This window comes from Xenia sp. Carnegie-2017, unplaced genomic scaffold, assembly GCF_021976095.1.
Source record: "Xenia sp. Carnegie-2017 unplaced genomic scaffold, XeniaSp_v1 HiC_scaffold_16, whole genome shotgun sequence".
In the NCBI taxonomy this organism is placed as follows: domain Eukaryota; kingdom Metazoa; phylum Cnidaria; class Anthozoa; order Malacalcyonacea; family Xeniidae; genus Xenia; species Xenia sp. Carnegie-2017.
The window spans coordinates 7,019,124-7,037,800 of record NW_025813469.1 but is presented as its reverse complement, the minus strand read 5'-3'; the positions used below and the strand labels follow the sequence as shown (position 1 = coordinate 7,037,800).

General features: G+C 34.8%; 4 protein-coding genes across 4 annotated transcripts; 3 read left to right on the top strand and 1 right to left on the bottom strand.

The window, feature by feature from the left end:
• The first annotated feature begins 111 nt into the window (after positions 1-111).
• Positions 112-1,980, top strand: LOC124436356 (protein O-linked-mannose beta-1,4-N-acetylglucosaminyltransferase 2-like). The gene has a single exon (XM_046986272.1). It carries the CDS (start codon positions 184-186, stop codon positions 1,891-1,893), a length of 1,710 nt encoding a protein of 569 aa, XP_046842228.1. The 5' UTR covers positions 112-183; the 3' UTR covers positions 1,894-1,980.
• On the bottom strand, positions 1,855-6,019 carry LOC124436357 (NEDD8-activating enzyme E1 catalytic subunit-like). The gene is made up of 16 exons (XM_046986273.1): positions 5,731-6,019; positions 5,465-5,651; positions 5,316-5,398; positions 5,016-5,096; positions 4,818-4,926; positions 4,342-4,420; positions 3,936-4,015; positions 3,392-3,494; positions 3,217-3,327; positions 3,094-3,147; positions 2,920-2,956; positions 2,764-2,845; positions 2,574-2,674; positions 2,430-2,493; positions 2,299-2,353; positions 1,855-2,104 (listed from the first exon to the last, which is right to left on the bottom strand). The coding sequence occupies exons 1-16, from the start codon at positions 5,757-5,759 to the stop codon at positions 2,019-2,021; spliced, it is 1,341 nt and encodes a 446-aa protein (XP_046842229.1). The 5' UTR covers positions 5,760-6,019; the 3' UTR covers positions 1,855-2,018.
• Positions 5,819-7,118, top strand: LOC124436358 (E3 ISG15--protein ligase HERC5-like). The gene has a single exon (XM_046986274.1). It carries the CDS (start codon positions 5,819-5,821, stop codon positions 6,992-6,994), a length of 1,176 nt encoding a protein of 391 aa, XP_046842230.1. The 3' UTR covers positions 6,995-7,118.
• A 5,773-nt stretch (positions 7,119-12,891) lies between these two features.
• LOC124436680 lies at positions 12,892-14,946 on the top strand. The gene has a single exon (XM_046986649.1). It carries the CDS (start codon positions 12,901-12,903, stop codon positions 14,734-14,736), a length of 1,836 nt encoding a protein of 611 aa, XP_046842605.1. The 5' UTR covers positions 12,892-12,900; the 3' UTR covers positions 14,737-14,946.
• The last annotated feature ends 3,731 nt before the right edge of the window (positions 14,947-18,677 follow it).

Genomic DNA, 18,677 nt, shown 5'->3' with positions numbered 1-18,677 from the left:
ATTAGAAAAAGCCTAAAATTAAATAACCGTTTCATTTTCACAACGTCAAAGTTTCTAAATACCTCCATGCATACATTTAAATAAAATTCAACAGGTAGCTTGAGTAATCCTTAATGCTTTAACGAGGGGGGAGGGAAAGTATACATTATAAGATAATAACCAGTCATAGCGGTGAAACAAATAATGAGTTTATTTTGGTGGCAAACCTGTTATATCATTATTTCACATTGCATATTCACTCTTATTCTTTACCAGCTTGCAGAAAATATCGTTAATTCAAATGATTATCAGACGGCTAAGGATTTGTTTGAAAAAAATAAGAATGCAAAAGCGTCGTTGGAGTCCAGTGTTTGGTGTTATGGAAAAGACATCAATGAACGAATTTGTAAATTCAGAAATTTATATTACTCACCTTTTCTTGGAGAGTTCATTTTCTTTCATGGTAGAGCAACTACTGTTCACGAGGTTCCACAAGATCGCTGCTCCCCTGCTTTGCTCAAATTATCTTCAGTTAGAAACCATAATCTACATTATTTTAATTACCAAGACGCACCTCTCGAGGCTCTTGGTAAATTTAATCATGTGGTAAACATTCACCAACCAAGTTTGATCTTTCATCGATTCAAGCCAAGCAACATAATGCATGTATTTCATGATGATTTGATTCCCATGTTCCACACTTTACAACAACATTTTCAAGATGTTGACAATGCAAATGAGCAATTTAATATGGATGTGCAACTTGTCTTCATGGATAAAGAAAAGGAAGATCCGCATTTTGCTTTATATCAATTATTCTCTGATAGACAGCCAATCACCTCATCACTACTTCACTCGAAAGGTAACCAATCATTAATATGCTTTAACCAAGCAATAGTGGGCATATCAAAGGCCACTGCATGGTATGATTATGGGTTTCTCAAGCCACAAGGAGAGATAGTAAACAGTACAGTCAGTAGTTTAATTCTGAGACAGTTTACAGACTTTCTTAGTAAGAAACTCGAAATTGAATCTTCAATAAAGAGGACAAACTATGTACTTCTATTCTCTCGTGAATCAGATCGTCTCATTCTCAATGAGCTGCAACTCACCTTCTCAATTGCAACCACTTTTAATTTACAAGTTATTAGGGTAAGCTTAGAGAGCAAACAGCTAAATGAGATAATTAGGTTAATTAAAGGATCTCGAGGGATAATTGGAATGCATGGATCAATATTGATCCTATCCATGTTTTTGCCTGAGAATAGTTTTCTTATTGAGTTGTATCCCTATGCAATCAATCCAATCAACTATACACCCTACAGAACTCTTGCCAAGATTCTTGGAATAACTTATGCTGCATGGCAAAATGTCATGAAGAACAAAACTATCTCACATCCAGACAGGACAAGAGAAGAAGGAGGTATAAGGCATTTAGATGAGGTCATGCAAGACAAAATCATGAAAACAGATGAAATTCCTCAGCATTTATGCTGTGAAGACCCTTACTGGTTGTTTCACATATACCAGGACACAATAGTGGACACTGAATCTTTCAATTATGTAATGTCGGACATTCTAGACCAAATGAAGTTTCATGAAACCGACAACACTGAACGAATAAGAAAATTTCCTGGAAAGGTAAAAAAGGTTTTGTGCAAAATACCTGATAATGAGAAAGGTGTATTTGTGACATGGAAGCCACCATGGAACATACAATTTTATCAAGATGTCTCCTATGAAGTTTGGTTTCATGATGGTGAGAATTATATGGCATATTCCCTTCAAAATGCTACACAACATGTATTCAGTGATAACATTACACCTCACAGTTCATATAGTATTTATGTGCGAGGGATAATTAAGGACAATAAGGGAACATTTTCTGATCCATGTCATATTGTAACAAAATAATATACATATTAGTAAATTTTTACATTCATGAAGGCAAAATAAAGTGAACAAATAGAGAATAAAGATTCTGTAGCCACCTTTTTGCCACTATGACTTTGCATATATATGTGTATAATTATTGAACTTCACTCAAAATAAACTCGAAATATGATTGGTTTTGGTGATGTTGTGTCTGCAACAGCAATCTCATGACCTTCAGTTATACCTAGTTCTAAAATGCAACAAAGTGAACTTATGAGGTAATCCTTTCTCACAAATGAAACCAATGGCAAATACATAAATGCACATTTTAGGGCCATGGCACATATTTTTTTTAGATCTTAAATGTGGTGCTTAACCAGAAATAGCACTAAATTGAGTATTTACTGTAGTGTGTATTGTACTTTCCGTTCATGTTAACAATACCTTTAAGGGTTTTGTCAAGATTTGGCCTTGTCATGCTTTCAATTGATGCTACACTCTATTGAATTAAAAAAAGAACCATGTTAAAAAGACTAAGTCATGTCAATAAACATCAAAGGAATAGTTACATTTACCTGCATGTATAATGTCTTATTTTTACCATTTATTGAAGTAGTTATTCCAGGTGCTTTCATTTGACTGCAATGTATGATTCAAGAAGAGTAAATCAGTGCTTTGCTAGTATTTTTTGTAACAAATAACTCATGCTATGGTCGTACTATTGAGGATTTTGGACAAGGTGATTCACAACCTCTTGTAGGATAGAAGTGTGTTGAAACTTCAGACGTTGAGGAATACGTCCGCAAGCTGAACAATCATCCTTTAAAGCAAACATAGCAACATATTATGGTGAAAATATTCCATTAATTGGTTTGTTGTGAAATATTTCAGCTTGTATACATACACAACCTTCTTTTCCGCTTTAAAAGTGTACGTATACAAGCCATCAGAATCATTAAAGACCATGTAGTTGTCTAGAGGCTTACAGCAACTGTAAGTAATGAAAGAATAGAAACAAAAAGTATAAAAATCCAAAATACAATAAATTTCACTGACTAAGCTTACTTTGTCGCCAACTTAAAGACTTCCAGTGCACACGAAGCTAAAAATAGTTTCAAAGGGTTGGCATGAAAAGAGAATTAGTTTTTCATTAAGTCTCAGAAAGCGATAAAAAAATTGGCATAAACATTTTTGATCTAAGATAAAAACCCTCTCTATTGTGTACATATTTTCACATACCAGCAATAACTGCATTAGTTGAGGCAACAGCGGGGATTATATGTTTGATGACACCTAAAGACGACCATAATGGCAACTAAATGACATGCAGAATATCCATGTACAGTAGTAGTCTCTTTCTACCTTGTGTAAGTCTATAGGTAACACCTTTTATCTTGTATTCTTCAGAACGTTTCAAAGCTTGTTTATATATCCATTGAACATGTTCTGGGTCATCACCATCAACACTGACATCTGGATTTCAAAAAACATTTGAATGATCACATGGCTCTTGCATGACCTCATATAATACTACTACCTCCATATGGCTTTTCTTCAGACCACTGAAGAACTTTCACATATTCAATGCAATGTTCTGGTAATCTTGGGGTTGATGCTAAAGTACACATTGGATAGTTCACCTGAAAAAAGGTCAAATCTCCGAAAGAGCTAACATAATGTATTACAATGCTACAAAGAGTAATTACACTTTCATAAAAGCAATCAATAATCTAGCTCAGGGGTCTCCAAACTTTACAGCCAGAGGGCCACATGAACTTTCATCAAGCATGTTGAGGGCCGACGAACCGTATACCGCTGGTCAAAGAACAAATATTTTAATAAAACGAAGTACATTACACAAGCTTCATTAGTTAAGAAAATATTTATTCAAAATTTAAAGGTTAAATTTCAATGAAGAGTAATATCATTACAAAATCACAATTAGTCTGTTCAGTTTTGTCAATGTGAGTGGTGAAATTGGCTTTCTTAAGTGTCTCTGCGGGCCGGATTGAGAGGCCCAACGGGCCGCATCTGGCCCGCGGGCCGTAGTTTGGAGACCCCTGATCTAGCTTGCTATTTACCTGTGGTGGAAACAAATCCAGTGTGCATTCAATACAAGCTGTCATACCAGGAATTATGACTCGAGCGTTACCCTTAAATGCTGACAAAACAAAGAAAATTAGCAAGTACTATACCTAAAATCTTCCCAGCCATGTTAATCAACCACATTTCAATCCAAACGAACAAAGTTATTTCCATCAATGACACTAGTAATGTGTTTAATTTGTTTCATAAACAGCTGCATATAACATGAATTCCCATATCATTTTATCATTCACACAATTCAAAAGCCACCAGTTGATCTGCAATTTCCACCAGATCCTCCTCCATTGCAATATGAAAAGATTGTACTACATCTTCATGCTCAAAACTACAGACAATTTTTATAAATAAACATTTTATTGACAAGTTTAAGATTATAAAAACCTTCAGTGCCACCGTCCACCATTGGTGTTATAGTTGTTTGATCCACATTTCCATCTTCATCATAGTCTAGCATACTCATCTAGAAAAATAGACCCAGAATGACTTTCAGAGGGTTGCTCAACTACCGAGTAGATGTCAGTGAGTCAATGGTTGCTTCTTCAAGTGTGTTGTCAGACCTTTTGTGCCATATTGTCAGTCATGAGCATTATCTAATTGCTATTATATAACACAAAAAGAAAATCAAACAACCCATTTATTTGGTACATATTCAATGAACTGGCAGAATTTGCATTCTTCTAATCAAGATAAGGAGCTATTCACCCTCTACCCATCCTCAAGTACATCTACTCCTCCTCATCTGAAAATGGGGTAATGATAATTTGTATGTAGGTAAGAGCTGATGCTAATTTTAAAGTCAGGACTTTCCACAAATAGACAAGTTAAACATCACAACACACTAGCAACAACCACCTTACCAGCATTCCATTGATCCATCTTCGAGCAATAACAGAGTCCAAGCCACAGACAATAATGTGAAAACTTCGATAGAAATTTTCATCTTTATCTTGTATCTTACAAAAATGTCTAATTGTCATTAAGGTACAATTTCATCTTTACATATTGGGCAATTGATATTTCAATTTAGTTCAAAATACAAAAGCTGAAAAGAATACGGAGTAACATTGCAGCCTCTAATACGACCATTTATAAACTCAGCAGCCACAGTTGCTTTTGGTTTTCCAATGTCTTTGGATCTTTAGGAAAGGCAAAAGACAACAATAATAAAACTATTGGAAATAATCAAAATGCAAATGCAGAACCCAGGTCCATAATTAGTATGTTAATTTTTCAAACGTTCAGTTGTGCTGGTCTGATTTTTTTGAAAGTAAATTTCTTTTTTGAACAAATCAGTTAAGCACAACTGAATACATGAACCCCCCCAATAAACATCCCAGTTACAGTCCTTGTTGAACCTGAATAAAAACTGTCTGTTGAGGTTTGAAAGATCAATTGTATCCATGTCAATAACATCAATATTTTGAAAACCACACAGTGCCTACAATTAAAGAAAAAATGAGTAGACTGCAAGCAATGGGATGCAACAAATAAATTTTTCAATTACAATATCCTTGAGCAATTCACAGCCAAGACCACCAGCTCCAATAACAAGTATTTTTATAATATCTCTCATCATATCAAAGACGTCAGTGCCAGGCTCAAAATCTGGATGAGCAAATGGACCATTCCTTTCGAGCAACATCTTAACATCCTCCCACCGTCCTTCATTGTCATAGCCATCAACTATCATACTAAAGAGAAGAAATGTAAGAATCTTAAAACAAAGTAGACGGCTTTCCCAAAGTAGACAGAAAATATAACAAAGCTTACGGAGATTCTATTCCATTGACATTTTCCATTTCTATCTCTGCTCTTCTCCAATCATTGACTTACATAAAGTAATTGCGTGTTGGTCAACATGGCGACCGACGAAGGATTACAGAAGACACCAATACAGTATTTTTGTGGATTTTCTAAGTTTTTTCAATTTGAGACAAAAGAAGACAAACTTTTATGTTATCATAAATTTAAGGGGAAGTCTATTCTGCAAAACTCAGTATCTTGTCTTCATCCAATACAAATAAATAACATTCTTAATGGTAAAATTTCTAAAATAGCTTGCGTGACTTGGTCGACTATGTTCATTAGCGTTAGAACGGAAGCAAACACAAAAGAAGTCGAAATAAGAGGATGGTGGGATGGAAGGATAGTTAATGCAAAGAGTATGTCTCTTCCAAACATTTCTATGCTAAAAGCAACGTGGCAAAGAGCTCTTATCATCACGGATAATGGTCTTTGTCACAGTTTGTTCAATGACAACCACCACGATATCAAGATTATTAATGATGAACCTGAGATCAAATTCAAAACTTGTGATATTGGTGACTTGCATGCAGTTCTCCTTGATGAAAATGGGAAAGTTTATTCAGTGAAAGAGGAAAAAAAGCCGTCAAAAACAAATGATAATACCTCAGCAACAGTAGAAAAACTTAAGCTTTTTCCTGTACTTTTGCAAGTAAAAATAGACACTGTCAGCTGTGGAAAGGAACATGTATTATTGTTAAGTGATGACCTTCATCGTGTTTACAGTTTTGGTCTTGGTAGTCGAGGGCAACTTGGACATGGCTGTGTTGATATGCAAACTACGCCCTTACTAGTTGAGGCACTTACTGGCATTACTATTATTCAGGTGTCAGCTGGCGGGTGGCACTCAGTGGCTCTAAGTGATATTGGGGATGTATATACATGGGGATGGAACAACCATGGTCAGTTAGGGATAACATGCCAACCCCCAGAGGTTCCTAGTGCATTTTACACATTACCATATCCTGTTGATTTTTGTATTGAATGCAATGTTGACTATGTGGCATGTGGATCAATGCATACTGTTGCCTTGACAACCAAACCACGTTGTATATGGACATGGGGATGGGGAGAATATGGTCAACTGGGGCATGGGGAGAAGTGCGATAAAGTTACTCCTACTAAGTTGGAATATTTTGATCAGATTGATGGAGAAATAGTTAATGTTATGTGTGGGCCATGGCAAACTATCGTCACTGTGGAAATTAAAGAAGAAGCAAAGACTTCATGAAGAATTTCCATTGATGAATGATTAAAAGATGCTTTCAATTATTTAGCATATTTGATGTAAAAGAAGATTGGTGTACTTATTGTTTCACTTATAGTTTACGCATGTGAAAATTGAATTTTATAAGGAGTACCTTTAAATTTTTTATTTCATAAATATTATTTAAAAAGTATTAGTGAATTCATGTGTGACTTTTCCAAAAGAAATTCGACATGGAGAAATATTCATGTTCTTCACTTGACTCTGAAGGTTACTGCCGCTAAGCTTGTGGAAACGTGAGTCAATATGTAACGATACTCCCGGTCTCATACCATTTTACTTAGTTGGAAAAATTATTCAAAAATATAAAATACAAGTAATTGAGTCAATTTAAGTGCCTCAACTCAGTGCCTTGTTTAATACTGTGGTACAAGGGGCGAGTGGCTGAATGGTTAAGGGCGTGAGCTGTAAGCCAGATGGCGCGGGTTCAATCCCGGCTTGTGGCACATTTGGCAATGTGTCTGTAAACCTAGCCCGGGTTGACCAAAGCCATGTGAGGGAAATTTGGTAGAGGAAACTATGTCCTCGTTTGGACTGTACCTGTATCTGCAATGTTGCAGCCTTGTCACACTGTGTCACGCTGATATCAGCGTTGTGGTTGCGTGAAGGGTACGAGTGATTGTAGTCTGGTCAGCTGCCTTCACTATAATTTCAGTAACCAGGATGTTCCACTTCGTGTAACCCTCATACGTCGAAATCGACGGAGTCCATATTAGGGAGAATTTTATTAAAATTTGTGCATAATGATAGTTAAAATAGATTAGAAAGTCAATTTACTTCAGGAAGTAAATTATTTTAACGAAGAACCAATGGTCAAAAGACCATGTCGAGTCTGCAGAGTCAGACAATTTTTGTAATATATTTGTAAAAGTACCTACTTAAAAAATAAAAATTTACTAAGCGCTGACTTCGATGGAAAGCTTGAGTATCTAGAGAAGTACCATGATTGGTTTGATGGCTAGATTTAATTTGTTTGCGTAGATCATGTTTGTCAAAGGTTTTTGTCTTATTGACTGGGATGAAAAAAGACTTCGCTTTTACGGGAGATAAACCAGCGAAATATAATGATAAAAAATAACAACAACACGGTAGACATAACACTCACAACAATGTCTACTTGATTGTCGTCTTCTTTGGAAGTACGCCATTTGATAATTCCTCATTCAAGTCTTAATACTTAACAGTAAAAGGTTTTGTCAAATACGATAAAATGAGCATTTAATAATAAAAGACTACAGATATAATAAATATTGACGGTAAACTTGCCCGGAATTTACGATTTGGGGGCAGAGAGGTCGGGCTCAACCATTTTAACCCATAATACAAATAGAGCGCTCTTAAGCCAGGGGCAAGAAGCAAATTTCTCTCTTTGCTTCCTCCACCTCTCCCATCTGAACGGCTCTGCGCATTCTGTGGGATAACAACCAAAGGTCATAGAGGTTTCTTCAAGCTATTTGTATAATTGTATTCATGTACATAGTTTATACAATGGCAATGTTAAAGATTCAGTGTATAGAAATCTGCTGAGGGAGGTTGCCCATTTTCAGCAATTGTGTGAAACTATGATGATTCATTTTCTTTGTCATATAGTTTAATCAAGTGTTTTACAGGAAATAAAAACCACCAAAGCTTCATTGAAGGATTACGCAATGAAAACAAAAAAGACCAGAATTCGGTTGTCATTGCAAGACGAAAGAGTATGAATGAACTGTGAAGTGAGTTTAAAGATGAGAAGGTAGATACACAAACACCCACACATTTTTGTGTACACACAATACGATGACGTAAGAACCAGAAATCAAACACGGCTAACCTGACTCAACCGTTAATTTCTTGATTGCTTGTACTGCAAATGGGCAATATCTTTTATTTCAAGAGCATGCGAGGAAAGGTTTGTGATAATGAACTGGTGAATGAAAATGGTTTCCTCAGAAATAATTATCATTTCCTTAGTGAACAGATTTTGTTAAATCATGGGTTTACATTATTTGATAAAGTTGAAGCAAGTTGTGAAGTTGAGTCAATTTTACCTGCATTTACAGAAGGAAAATATCAACTTACTGCTAAAAAAGGTGAAGAATTTCGTCAAATAACTTTAATAAAAATACACATTGAACGTGAATTTGGAATGGTTAAAACAGATTAAAAAATTGAATGGAACAATTTCAGCAACAGTGATTTAATTTCTTCCTGACCAAGTCTATGGTTCTAACATTGTAAACATTGAAAACCTTTTTACAATATAGTCAATCTTGTAGGAAGGATTGTTTATAATGAGAAGGAGTATGTTTAAACATTCATACGACATTCATACGACATTCCTTTCACGAGAAAACATGAGCCCAACAATATTGACCTGCTCACCACTGTGTGACTTCATAGCTCAGTTGGTCAGAGCATTGCACCGGCACCGCAGACGTCATGGGTTCAAATCCCGTTGAGTCACCTGATTTTTTCAGGTCCTGAGACGATTGCTTAAATTGTCCAACAAAGTGCGAAGATCATATCTTCATTTAATTATAAAGACATATTATTCTTAGAATTATGACTACCACTAAAAATTACATTTTTGACCTTTGCGACAAAAAAGGTAATACTGGCACTTTCACAGGGACTCTTTTAAGTTTAACACAAGAAAGGTGAAACCACTCCCACCTGCAATTAACTGAGTCGCAGCCAGTCATTGCTTCTCTTAAAGAATCCCACAAATTTTGGGGAAAGCAGTAATTTTAACATGGCTTTCACATGATTGGATTGATAGGTTTGACTTCTACAATTCACAAGATCTTGTGAATTGGATCAAATGTGAGAATTTAATAACCTACGGCATGGTACATGGCAATTTGTTAAGTATTTTGGTTCTTAATGTTTTGCTCGTATGCAATAGTTCAAGAATCACTTTACCACACCTCTTTCTTTGTTTTAAGTAGATGTTTTAAATAGATACCAGATAATCATTTAATTTTTTTTTGCGCTCTATATTTTTATTTTTGTATTTCAAATGGTAAGAAATAAAGCTTACTTTCGTTGCGTAGACAAACCCTCCCCAATGAAAGGATGTAATGCACTTGCAAAATGACGAAATCAGGATAGAAACTAGGGGAAGGCAACACCTAGTTGACTACTGCGTTAATACCAATCCCAATTTCATTCCAGATATTCTAGTTTCCTAAACGAAACAAAAATAAATACTGTGTTTGTGTACTCAGTGATTGATAAGCGTCCTCAGGCGTTTACGTCTTGCTACCTGTTCTTAAAACAATCATGTCAGGTTTTTTTAAAACTTTTGATAGCAATGAATTTTTATCACATAGCTAACCAAAAAAGTACATGACATTATTTCTTGTGTTCGCGTTTGCTCTCAAAATACCTTCCATGGCATTGTATATTCGTATTTTTTCATCATGATTTGAAGCAGAAACAACACTTTTTGTTTTCTATCTCTCCATAAGGTCTTTTCTGTCGAACTCTAGAGAACTTAGCTATAAACGCAAAAAAATCACATGCTATCACGAAACCCAACATTGAGCAAAGGAGTAAGGATTTTCTCGTCATCAGTACTAATTTGTCCAAAGGCCGTATGTTTTTGATGAAGCATTTCTTTAATATTCAATACTTCCGAACTCCGGAATGGATCATAAAATACGAAATCCAAAGGTCCAAATGGCTTCAAAATTCGTCGATTTCATTTATGGCTTTTCGTAAAAGTTAAAGCAATAGATACGTGGAGCTGGTAAAATTTTATTTGTCATGTAAGCAAAAAAACCTATGGATGTACAAAGTTAAAATCAAAAGGATAAACGCATACGCAAGCTGTTAAGTCTTATTAAACAGAAAGACACAACTTATTAAGTTTGTCATGACTCGCCGACACACTAAGATGACAAACCAAAGGGGAGCGCACATTCCGAGCTAGACTGGAAGTTTCAACTAAGATAGGGGAAGGCTGTCATGATTTTGCTCTTTTCGTGGGCATGCACATGCGCAGTTAACCAATATGCTATCGACAAAGTGTCTTAGTGTGCGTTATAATCCTCGGTGATCGTCGAATACACGGAAAAGGACAAATACTATTTTTTTGTGTTGAATGTGTTCGTTGCATTAATCGTTGTTAACGAAAACATTGCACGTTTTTTTATTAAACATTTTTCGTTTCAATTCATTTGCTCGATTGATTTCATTTTAAACAGTGTGCATGCTTTTAAAAAATTTTATTTTATATACGGGTAACAAAATTCGTGAATCTAACAGTTCATCACAAAACTGTTGTGTATAGGTAATTACAGTGCAATTTTATCATTCAAGTGATAAAGCCCTTACTATAAATTGTTTATATTTTGCATGTCGAAAGCTCATTTGCACATTGTGATCAAGAGTTTAAAGTATATAAATCTGTATTGCATTATGTCCATAAAATCAATTATGAATGAACGTATGGAGTATTAAAAAAACACACCGCTCTTCCAGCATAAAACACATAAATTCAAACAATGTTTTTTCAACGTTTTGCAATTGACAAAATCCAACATTAGAGAACAACGTTGATGCAAATGTCTTAAATTTAATGTTAAGATAACAATTCATGAATAGTTCGTTATAGCATTACAAAAGATTGAACATTGCGTTGCCACAAGGTTTCCACAAGGTTTCCACAAGGTTGCCACAAGGTTGCCACAAGGTTTCCACAAGGTTTCCACAAGTTTGCCACAAGGTTGCCACAAGGTTGTCACAAGGTTAACAACGTATCAAAGTTGGGGATAGCTGGGAAGGTAACAATCTTACCTATGCCATCTATATTGGAAAAGAGATCTGGGTGTTGTGCAGTTATAACAGGTGATACAATTGTTGTAATTAGAGGTGGGAAAAATAAAAATGAACATCTTAAATCAGTAGCGTGTTTTGAAATGTCTTAGTCTTAGTCTTCTTTTATTAACTAGTAGATGCTCTTCAATACAATCACGACAAAAATTTGTTCGTTAGGTTCACACATCCTGGCATCTTTAAAAACGTTGCGACAAATTGAACAGTAAAAAGTTTCGTCAACCGTTGTCTTCAATTTCGATTCATCAGTTCCACTTTCGTCATCATTAAGACAAGAAGCCATTTCAAATATTTCATTATGTTAATAAGTTTCAAAATACATAAAAGACTTGATAAAATTATTTGTTTATTCCTACAAGTTGAAAATAAAAGATACCTTGAAATTTGCGGTCGACGTTTGATAAACGCGGAAGTTAAGAGCAAAGAATAGCAGCGCCTAATTTTATATTTAACATATTTATGCAAAGCGAAGACAACTAAATCTATCCAAACCGCTGTTTAACAATGACTTTTTTGCAATACACCGAAAGAGTTAATTGATACTTTCTCTATGTAGCTCTAATATTGTATTATTATGTAATAAATGAAACCTATATCCAATGCTTGTGTGGCTTAAATTTCTTTGGACGAACAGTTACAAAGATTGGCTTTATCGACACAATTAAAAATCCACATAATAAAAACATTGTCCTAATGCAAAGTTAATATAAAAATATTTTGAATAAGTGCGTGCTGCTTTAGAAAACGTGCCGAAGGGCCTTTAATCGCATACGATTCTACCGCAAGTTGTAAAGCGATAGTTTTAAGCCATTGGAAAACCCCATCAAGAAGCAAGTCATGTCAACGATTTTTTCTAATTCCTGATGACAGAAAGTTTAATACCAAACACATCTGTAATTTTGCGTGCTGTGAAGCAATGAAGCATCACAATAGAACCTTTTGGTTCAAAATGTAAAGAATTTGCATTTAAATTATACACTAATTTGTCTTCATACAAACATAGCGATATTTTTTCTTTTGAAAGAGATATAGATTTTTATACAAGTTGTATGAGTTCAAATCATCAAAACAATATGCCTGTCGAAAGTTTAATTCTCTCAATATTCAATTTATTCATGGACAAAGCTGGAGATGAGACATTAGACAACCTTCAAAACGGTGACGTCGCTAATGAAAGATTTCACGATGTTTTTAAGCAAGATTTACACGACATCAAAACTAAGCTCGATAATCATTCGAAAATAGATCTTTGCTCCAGTTTAGACTACTTGGAGGAAGGATTTCTTCAACTTTTTAAATGCTTTGATGAAGTGGAAGGTAATGTAGCATGTGAAGAAGAAAGTAATACCGACAAATCTCACACAACTTGTGGTGCCATCACCACCAGGTATGAACTTTCCAGTGTCATACAAAATTCAAGTCTTTTTGAATCAGCAAAGAATCGATTTAAAGATGCCCGTAAAGAAGCTACAAGAGCTTTCAACAACGAAAATTTAAGTTTGGAAGACAGAATATTTGCCACTGCTGTGAAAGTCATGGCTCAAATTTTTGAATGTCCCGAGCTCCCAGAAAATGCAGTTGATTTGTGTTTGACATATATAAAAAGGCTGCATCAGTTGGATGGTGTTAGTGAAATGTTTTCTGTTTTTATCGATGGTGGCTTGAAAGCAATGTTCAAAAAATCCCAAAGAAAGGACAATATACAGTCTGTCATCCTTCTCAATCATCATTTATATCAGTTTATTGTTAAGATCAAAAACAATCACGATCATTCATCAAATTGGCCAGGTATTATACTTGAAGAAGAAAAAATGTTTAATCCATTATTGGACTGGCGCAATAAATTTACTCTTGAGTCTTGGAGTAAAAAGTTGTTTAAACCTTCCAAAGAAATTGAAAAAATTGAATCCACGATGTTTCGAATTTTGGAAAAGTTGACAGTAAATGAACATTTTGCTCCATCATTGAAATCACCAGTTGATTTGGTGATGGACTTAATAAGAGATGATATTCTGGTTGCTGGAGGTTACCCAGTCTTTTTAGGAATTGTCGAAATATTTTCATGGAGGAAAAAAAAATGGTTTAAGATTGCAACAATGCAAAATGAACACAGCTATGCTTCATCATTTATTTTCAATGATAATTTATTTGTTGTTGGAGGTTATGACTGCAAGTCAATAGAGACATTAAATCTCAATGAACCATTGACATGGAAGACATTTTTTGGAGAGCTTGTGGATGAATGTTGGAGTCATCAAACAGTTGTTTATAAAGAGCAAATCCTTCACATTGGAGGATTTAATTGTGATGAAGGAACATCTGATCTGATCAGTGAAACAAAGATCTCTGGCTCCACATCTTTTGTTTTAAAAAAGATGTGTCATATGCCTGAACCTCGACGGAATCATGGAGCTAAAGTTGTTGATGATAAAGTTCTTATTATTGGAGGAAGAGGAAATGATCTCAAAATACTATCTAGTGTTTTGGAGTTTAATCCAATAACTTGTACATTTAAGGAAATGCCTCAATTGCCTTATCCATTGTATAAAATGTGCGCTGTGAGCTGGAGAGATCAAGTTGTTCTTCTTGGAGGTTTTAATGATGTTGGAGAAGCATTGAACAAAGTTATCATGTATGACGGCAAGACAGGTAAGTGTACAGTCTTACCATCCATGTTGGAAAAGAGATCTGAGTGTTGTGCAGTTATAACAGATGATACAATTGTTGTCATGGGGGGTGAGAATGATAAAGGTGAACATCTCAAATCAGTGGAATGTTTTGAAATGGGAAGCAGTTCTTCATGGACATATCTTCCTTCAATGAATGAACCACGACAGGGAGCCATTGCTGAAGTTTTCTCATTGAACAAAAGTATATCTGTCTAGAATAAAATGTATTAACTAACATATTATGTATTACTGATGCTGATTTGAAAACAATGTTACATAAGATTTCAGTTTTAGCAATTTGTATTTAAATGCTCAGCTGCTTTAGTTACGACTAGATTTGAGAACCTACATGTGACAGTCATCTTCTGGAGAAATATTAAAGGAAGATTTTCTTCTTTTAATGGATTAAAAATGTTGAGAGAAAAATTTTCTATAAGGATGATTTCAATTTTATCGTTAAGTCTCGAAAGGGGCCTTTCCCTCAAAGTAACTGCCTCCTCAAACTTAGCCTCCTTTTTTAACATTTATTAAAGAACTGCGCATCAATCGCCCATCGATTTATATAATGAACTAACTTGCTGTACAACGGCGCCTGGAACCGGTTGTCAAAAGCATGAAGGCAACAAGAAAATTTTGGACGGAAAATTTCCATTTTGAAATTATTTTTATCATTTACTCCCTCGTGATTTCTAATGCAGCTTTTAAACAAACCAATATACCTAAATCATGAAGATGTGCTTTGGTGTGTTATGAAATGTACAAATTAATACTAAGAGAATCTATGATAAAAAAAAATTGTTATGTTTGAATAACAATTATTTGAAAAAATAAACTAGACAGCATTTCTCAGTGAGTTGATTGTAAATGTCTTTAAGTTTACGTTTGTATAACCTTTCTCGAACATGCGGTATCTGGTCGTTTCGCCATTGAGCAATGACCTAGAACCCAATCTACTAGATATCTGACGCCAACAAAATTATATAGCTATGAGCATTGAGTTCTATTAAATTACCTGGACGGAGAAAAGGGGCCTGGAACCGGGTATCAAAAACATGGATGCTACAAGGAAATTTTGAGGTAAATCTTCCACTTTGAAATTTAATTTTTTTATTCACTCTCCCCTGACTTCTAGTACCCTAATGCAAATTGCAAAATACAACCAGGGAAAACAAATAAGTGAAATAAAGTTTTCAAAAGAAAGATAAGCTTTAGCGTTTTATCGAATCCTTATGTAGTCATGAATATAAAGAAAATCTACGGGGACTTCTATAGTATTCAAATACTTTAAATAACTCCAGACAGCACCGTGAAATCGCGAATGTCTTCAAGATGGTATTTACATAAATAGTCACTCGATACGTATGTTTTCACTTCAATTGCTAGTTAAATCTTAACTAAGTTTGCCGACATTGAATTTTCAGTTAACTTTAGAATACTGGGGCCAGTTGCTCAAAATGTGGTTAATTTTAACCTAGGGTTAGAGCTAAACCTGGGTTAAAATCATTAATCATTGGTTATAGTTAAACATGGGTTAATTATGTGTTGCTGAAAAGTAGATTAACTGGTTGATTAGTTATCCCTGGGTTAAAAAAACTGATCCATGGTTAAAAAGCACGCGAACAACAAAATGGCCCAAAAATTTTTTGTCCAAAATGAAAGGAAAAGAAAGTTAAACTTTTCTACATCGGAAATACATATAACGGAGTTAGTAGAAGAGAATATAGAAATCATCCAGTCAAGATTAGCAAATGCCATAACAAACAAACGAAAGCAAGAAACATGGTTGAAAATTGCCGGGCAATTGAACGCCATCGGGGTAGCTGCTCGTTCCGTAAAAGACATAAAGGACAAATAGAAAAACCTGCAAACCACGGCAAAGAAGGATTTTGCAAGGCAAAAGAGAAGTTTTGGACAAACAGGGGGTGGTCCACCTGTCAAGAAACTGAAAGAAAGCACAGAAAAGATTATTCGGTTGTTTGAAAACGCTCCTTCTTTCACTGGACCAAATGGTTTTGAAACAAACGGTAAGTTTCAATCATTTTCGAAGAATTATTGGACAAGTTTGGGCATGTACGTGCTATTGCTGTAACCAGTCTCCCGATTTTACGTCGACTTTATGCATGTGCATAATTCTTTAATATAAACATGGCTTTTCACTACTGTTGGCATGTTTTTACCATTTACAAAAGACAAAACATTTTTTGCTGTCAATGACAAATACAGATAAGTATATTTATTTCATAATTTGGCAAAGTAGTTGGGAAGATTACAGTTTGCTTTGGATGTTGTAATTACAGTTCATTCTACATTTTGAAAAAAAGCTTTATTGTTTATATAGCCCATCTTACAATGAAATTTAATAACATTAAGACAATGATTTCTATATTTTTGCTTAATGAAAACCACAACGTTGCCAGGCAATGAAATTCATAAAAATAGAAGCGGTTTTTTACCTGTGCTAGAAGAAACCAATAGCTGTGAATTTACCAACAGGGAAAACGACTTAAATACCTCACCACCTTCTTTTATACCAGTCACAATTGATGTGCAACAGCATACCAAATCTACACCCCTAGATGTAGGAACAAAGACTACCCTGAGCAAATTCAAAGTCAAAAATAAGAAGGTTAACTAGCAAGTTGTACTAGACATGCAATATGAAGTCCTAAAGTCGCAAAAGGTAATGATTCTGCTCAAGAATGAGAAACTGAAGCTACAGGTAGCAGAGTTGAAAGAAAGGGCAAATGGCAGAAGGTAATGTCTTCCCTTAAGAGCTTATAATTTTTGAATGAGATGTTTATGTTAATGATATTGGAGGGGGGAATGAATTTTGCATGAAATAATTATATACTCTGAAATAAGTGAAGTATAGATTTCATTATTCAGTAGTTGATAACATTAATTGTTTTATGTTAAACAGTTATTTGTAATGTGTGTTCTGATTTGCGCATGTGCCATGCGCACGGAAAACAGAGCTATCAGTCTCAGAACCTTCTTTAGATCTTGATTTTCTATGATTAAGCGGAAGCCATAAATAAGGGATTCTTTTTTACGGGAACGCTCGATTATAGTTTGGTTTCAGGAAGGAGTAAAAACAATCACGAGGACAATCGGGGAGACTGAAAATGATGCATGCAGATTATAACAGATTCATTTTTTTATACTGTAATTGAATCCAAACTGAGGACAAATCATTCATTACAGATGCTTTAATATTAATACGAATATAGGTGCAGACACCGTCTCCTTTTTTCTGAAAACGATCCAAATCCAGTCTATATAATCTGCAGCCTTTATAGTTTTTGCCATTTCATAGTTTTGAGTACAACTGTTTAGCCAAATTTTAGATAGAATTAGGACATCGACATCATTTGATTTTATAAAATTGGTGATTTTAATGAAATGAATATTGTTTTTCAATGATCGAATGTTTAAATGCGCAATTCTAACTCGCGAGATTTGTACGATGGAAGATGAATGTATATGATTCACGTGATCATTACTTTGGGAACCAGATGATGGTGCTTAAGCCAATTGGTTTCACGTCGGTACATTTATGGAGATGGAAAGCTATGACGGATCTATGATTACAGACCACTAAATGAAGATATGATCTTCGCACTTTGTTGGACAATTTAAGCAATTGTCTCATGAACCTGAAAAATCAGGTGACTCAAACACCGCACTGCATAAAACATTCATATTACAGACCACCTTAGCCATGCTTAGCTATGCTTAGTTATGATTAGCTATGCTTAGCTATGATTAGCTCTGCTTAGTAATAGTTAGCTATGATTAGCTATTCTAAGCTATGATTAGCTCTGCTTAGCTATGCTTAGCTATGATTAGCTATGCTTAGCTGTGATTAGCAATGATTAGCTCTGATTAACGCTTTATGTAAATTCTTTTGAAAGCTTAACCTAATTTACTGTTTGAACTTGAGAACTTACGTATTAATCAATATTCTTTTTTGCAGAATAATATTTTTTTCTTAAATCAGTATTGAAATGGTTTTTTTTACATGTGTGGTTGATCAGCGTTGCTCGAAATTTACAACAAAATTGTTTATAGTCATCATGACTTCATGTATCGTGATCCATGTATACTTCTGTTGAATGAGGCTCATCATTATTACATCTCTCAAATACTTAGCTAAC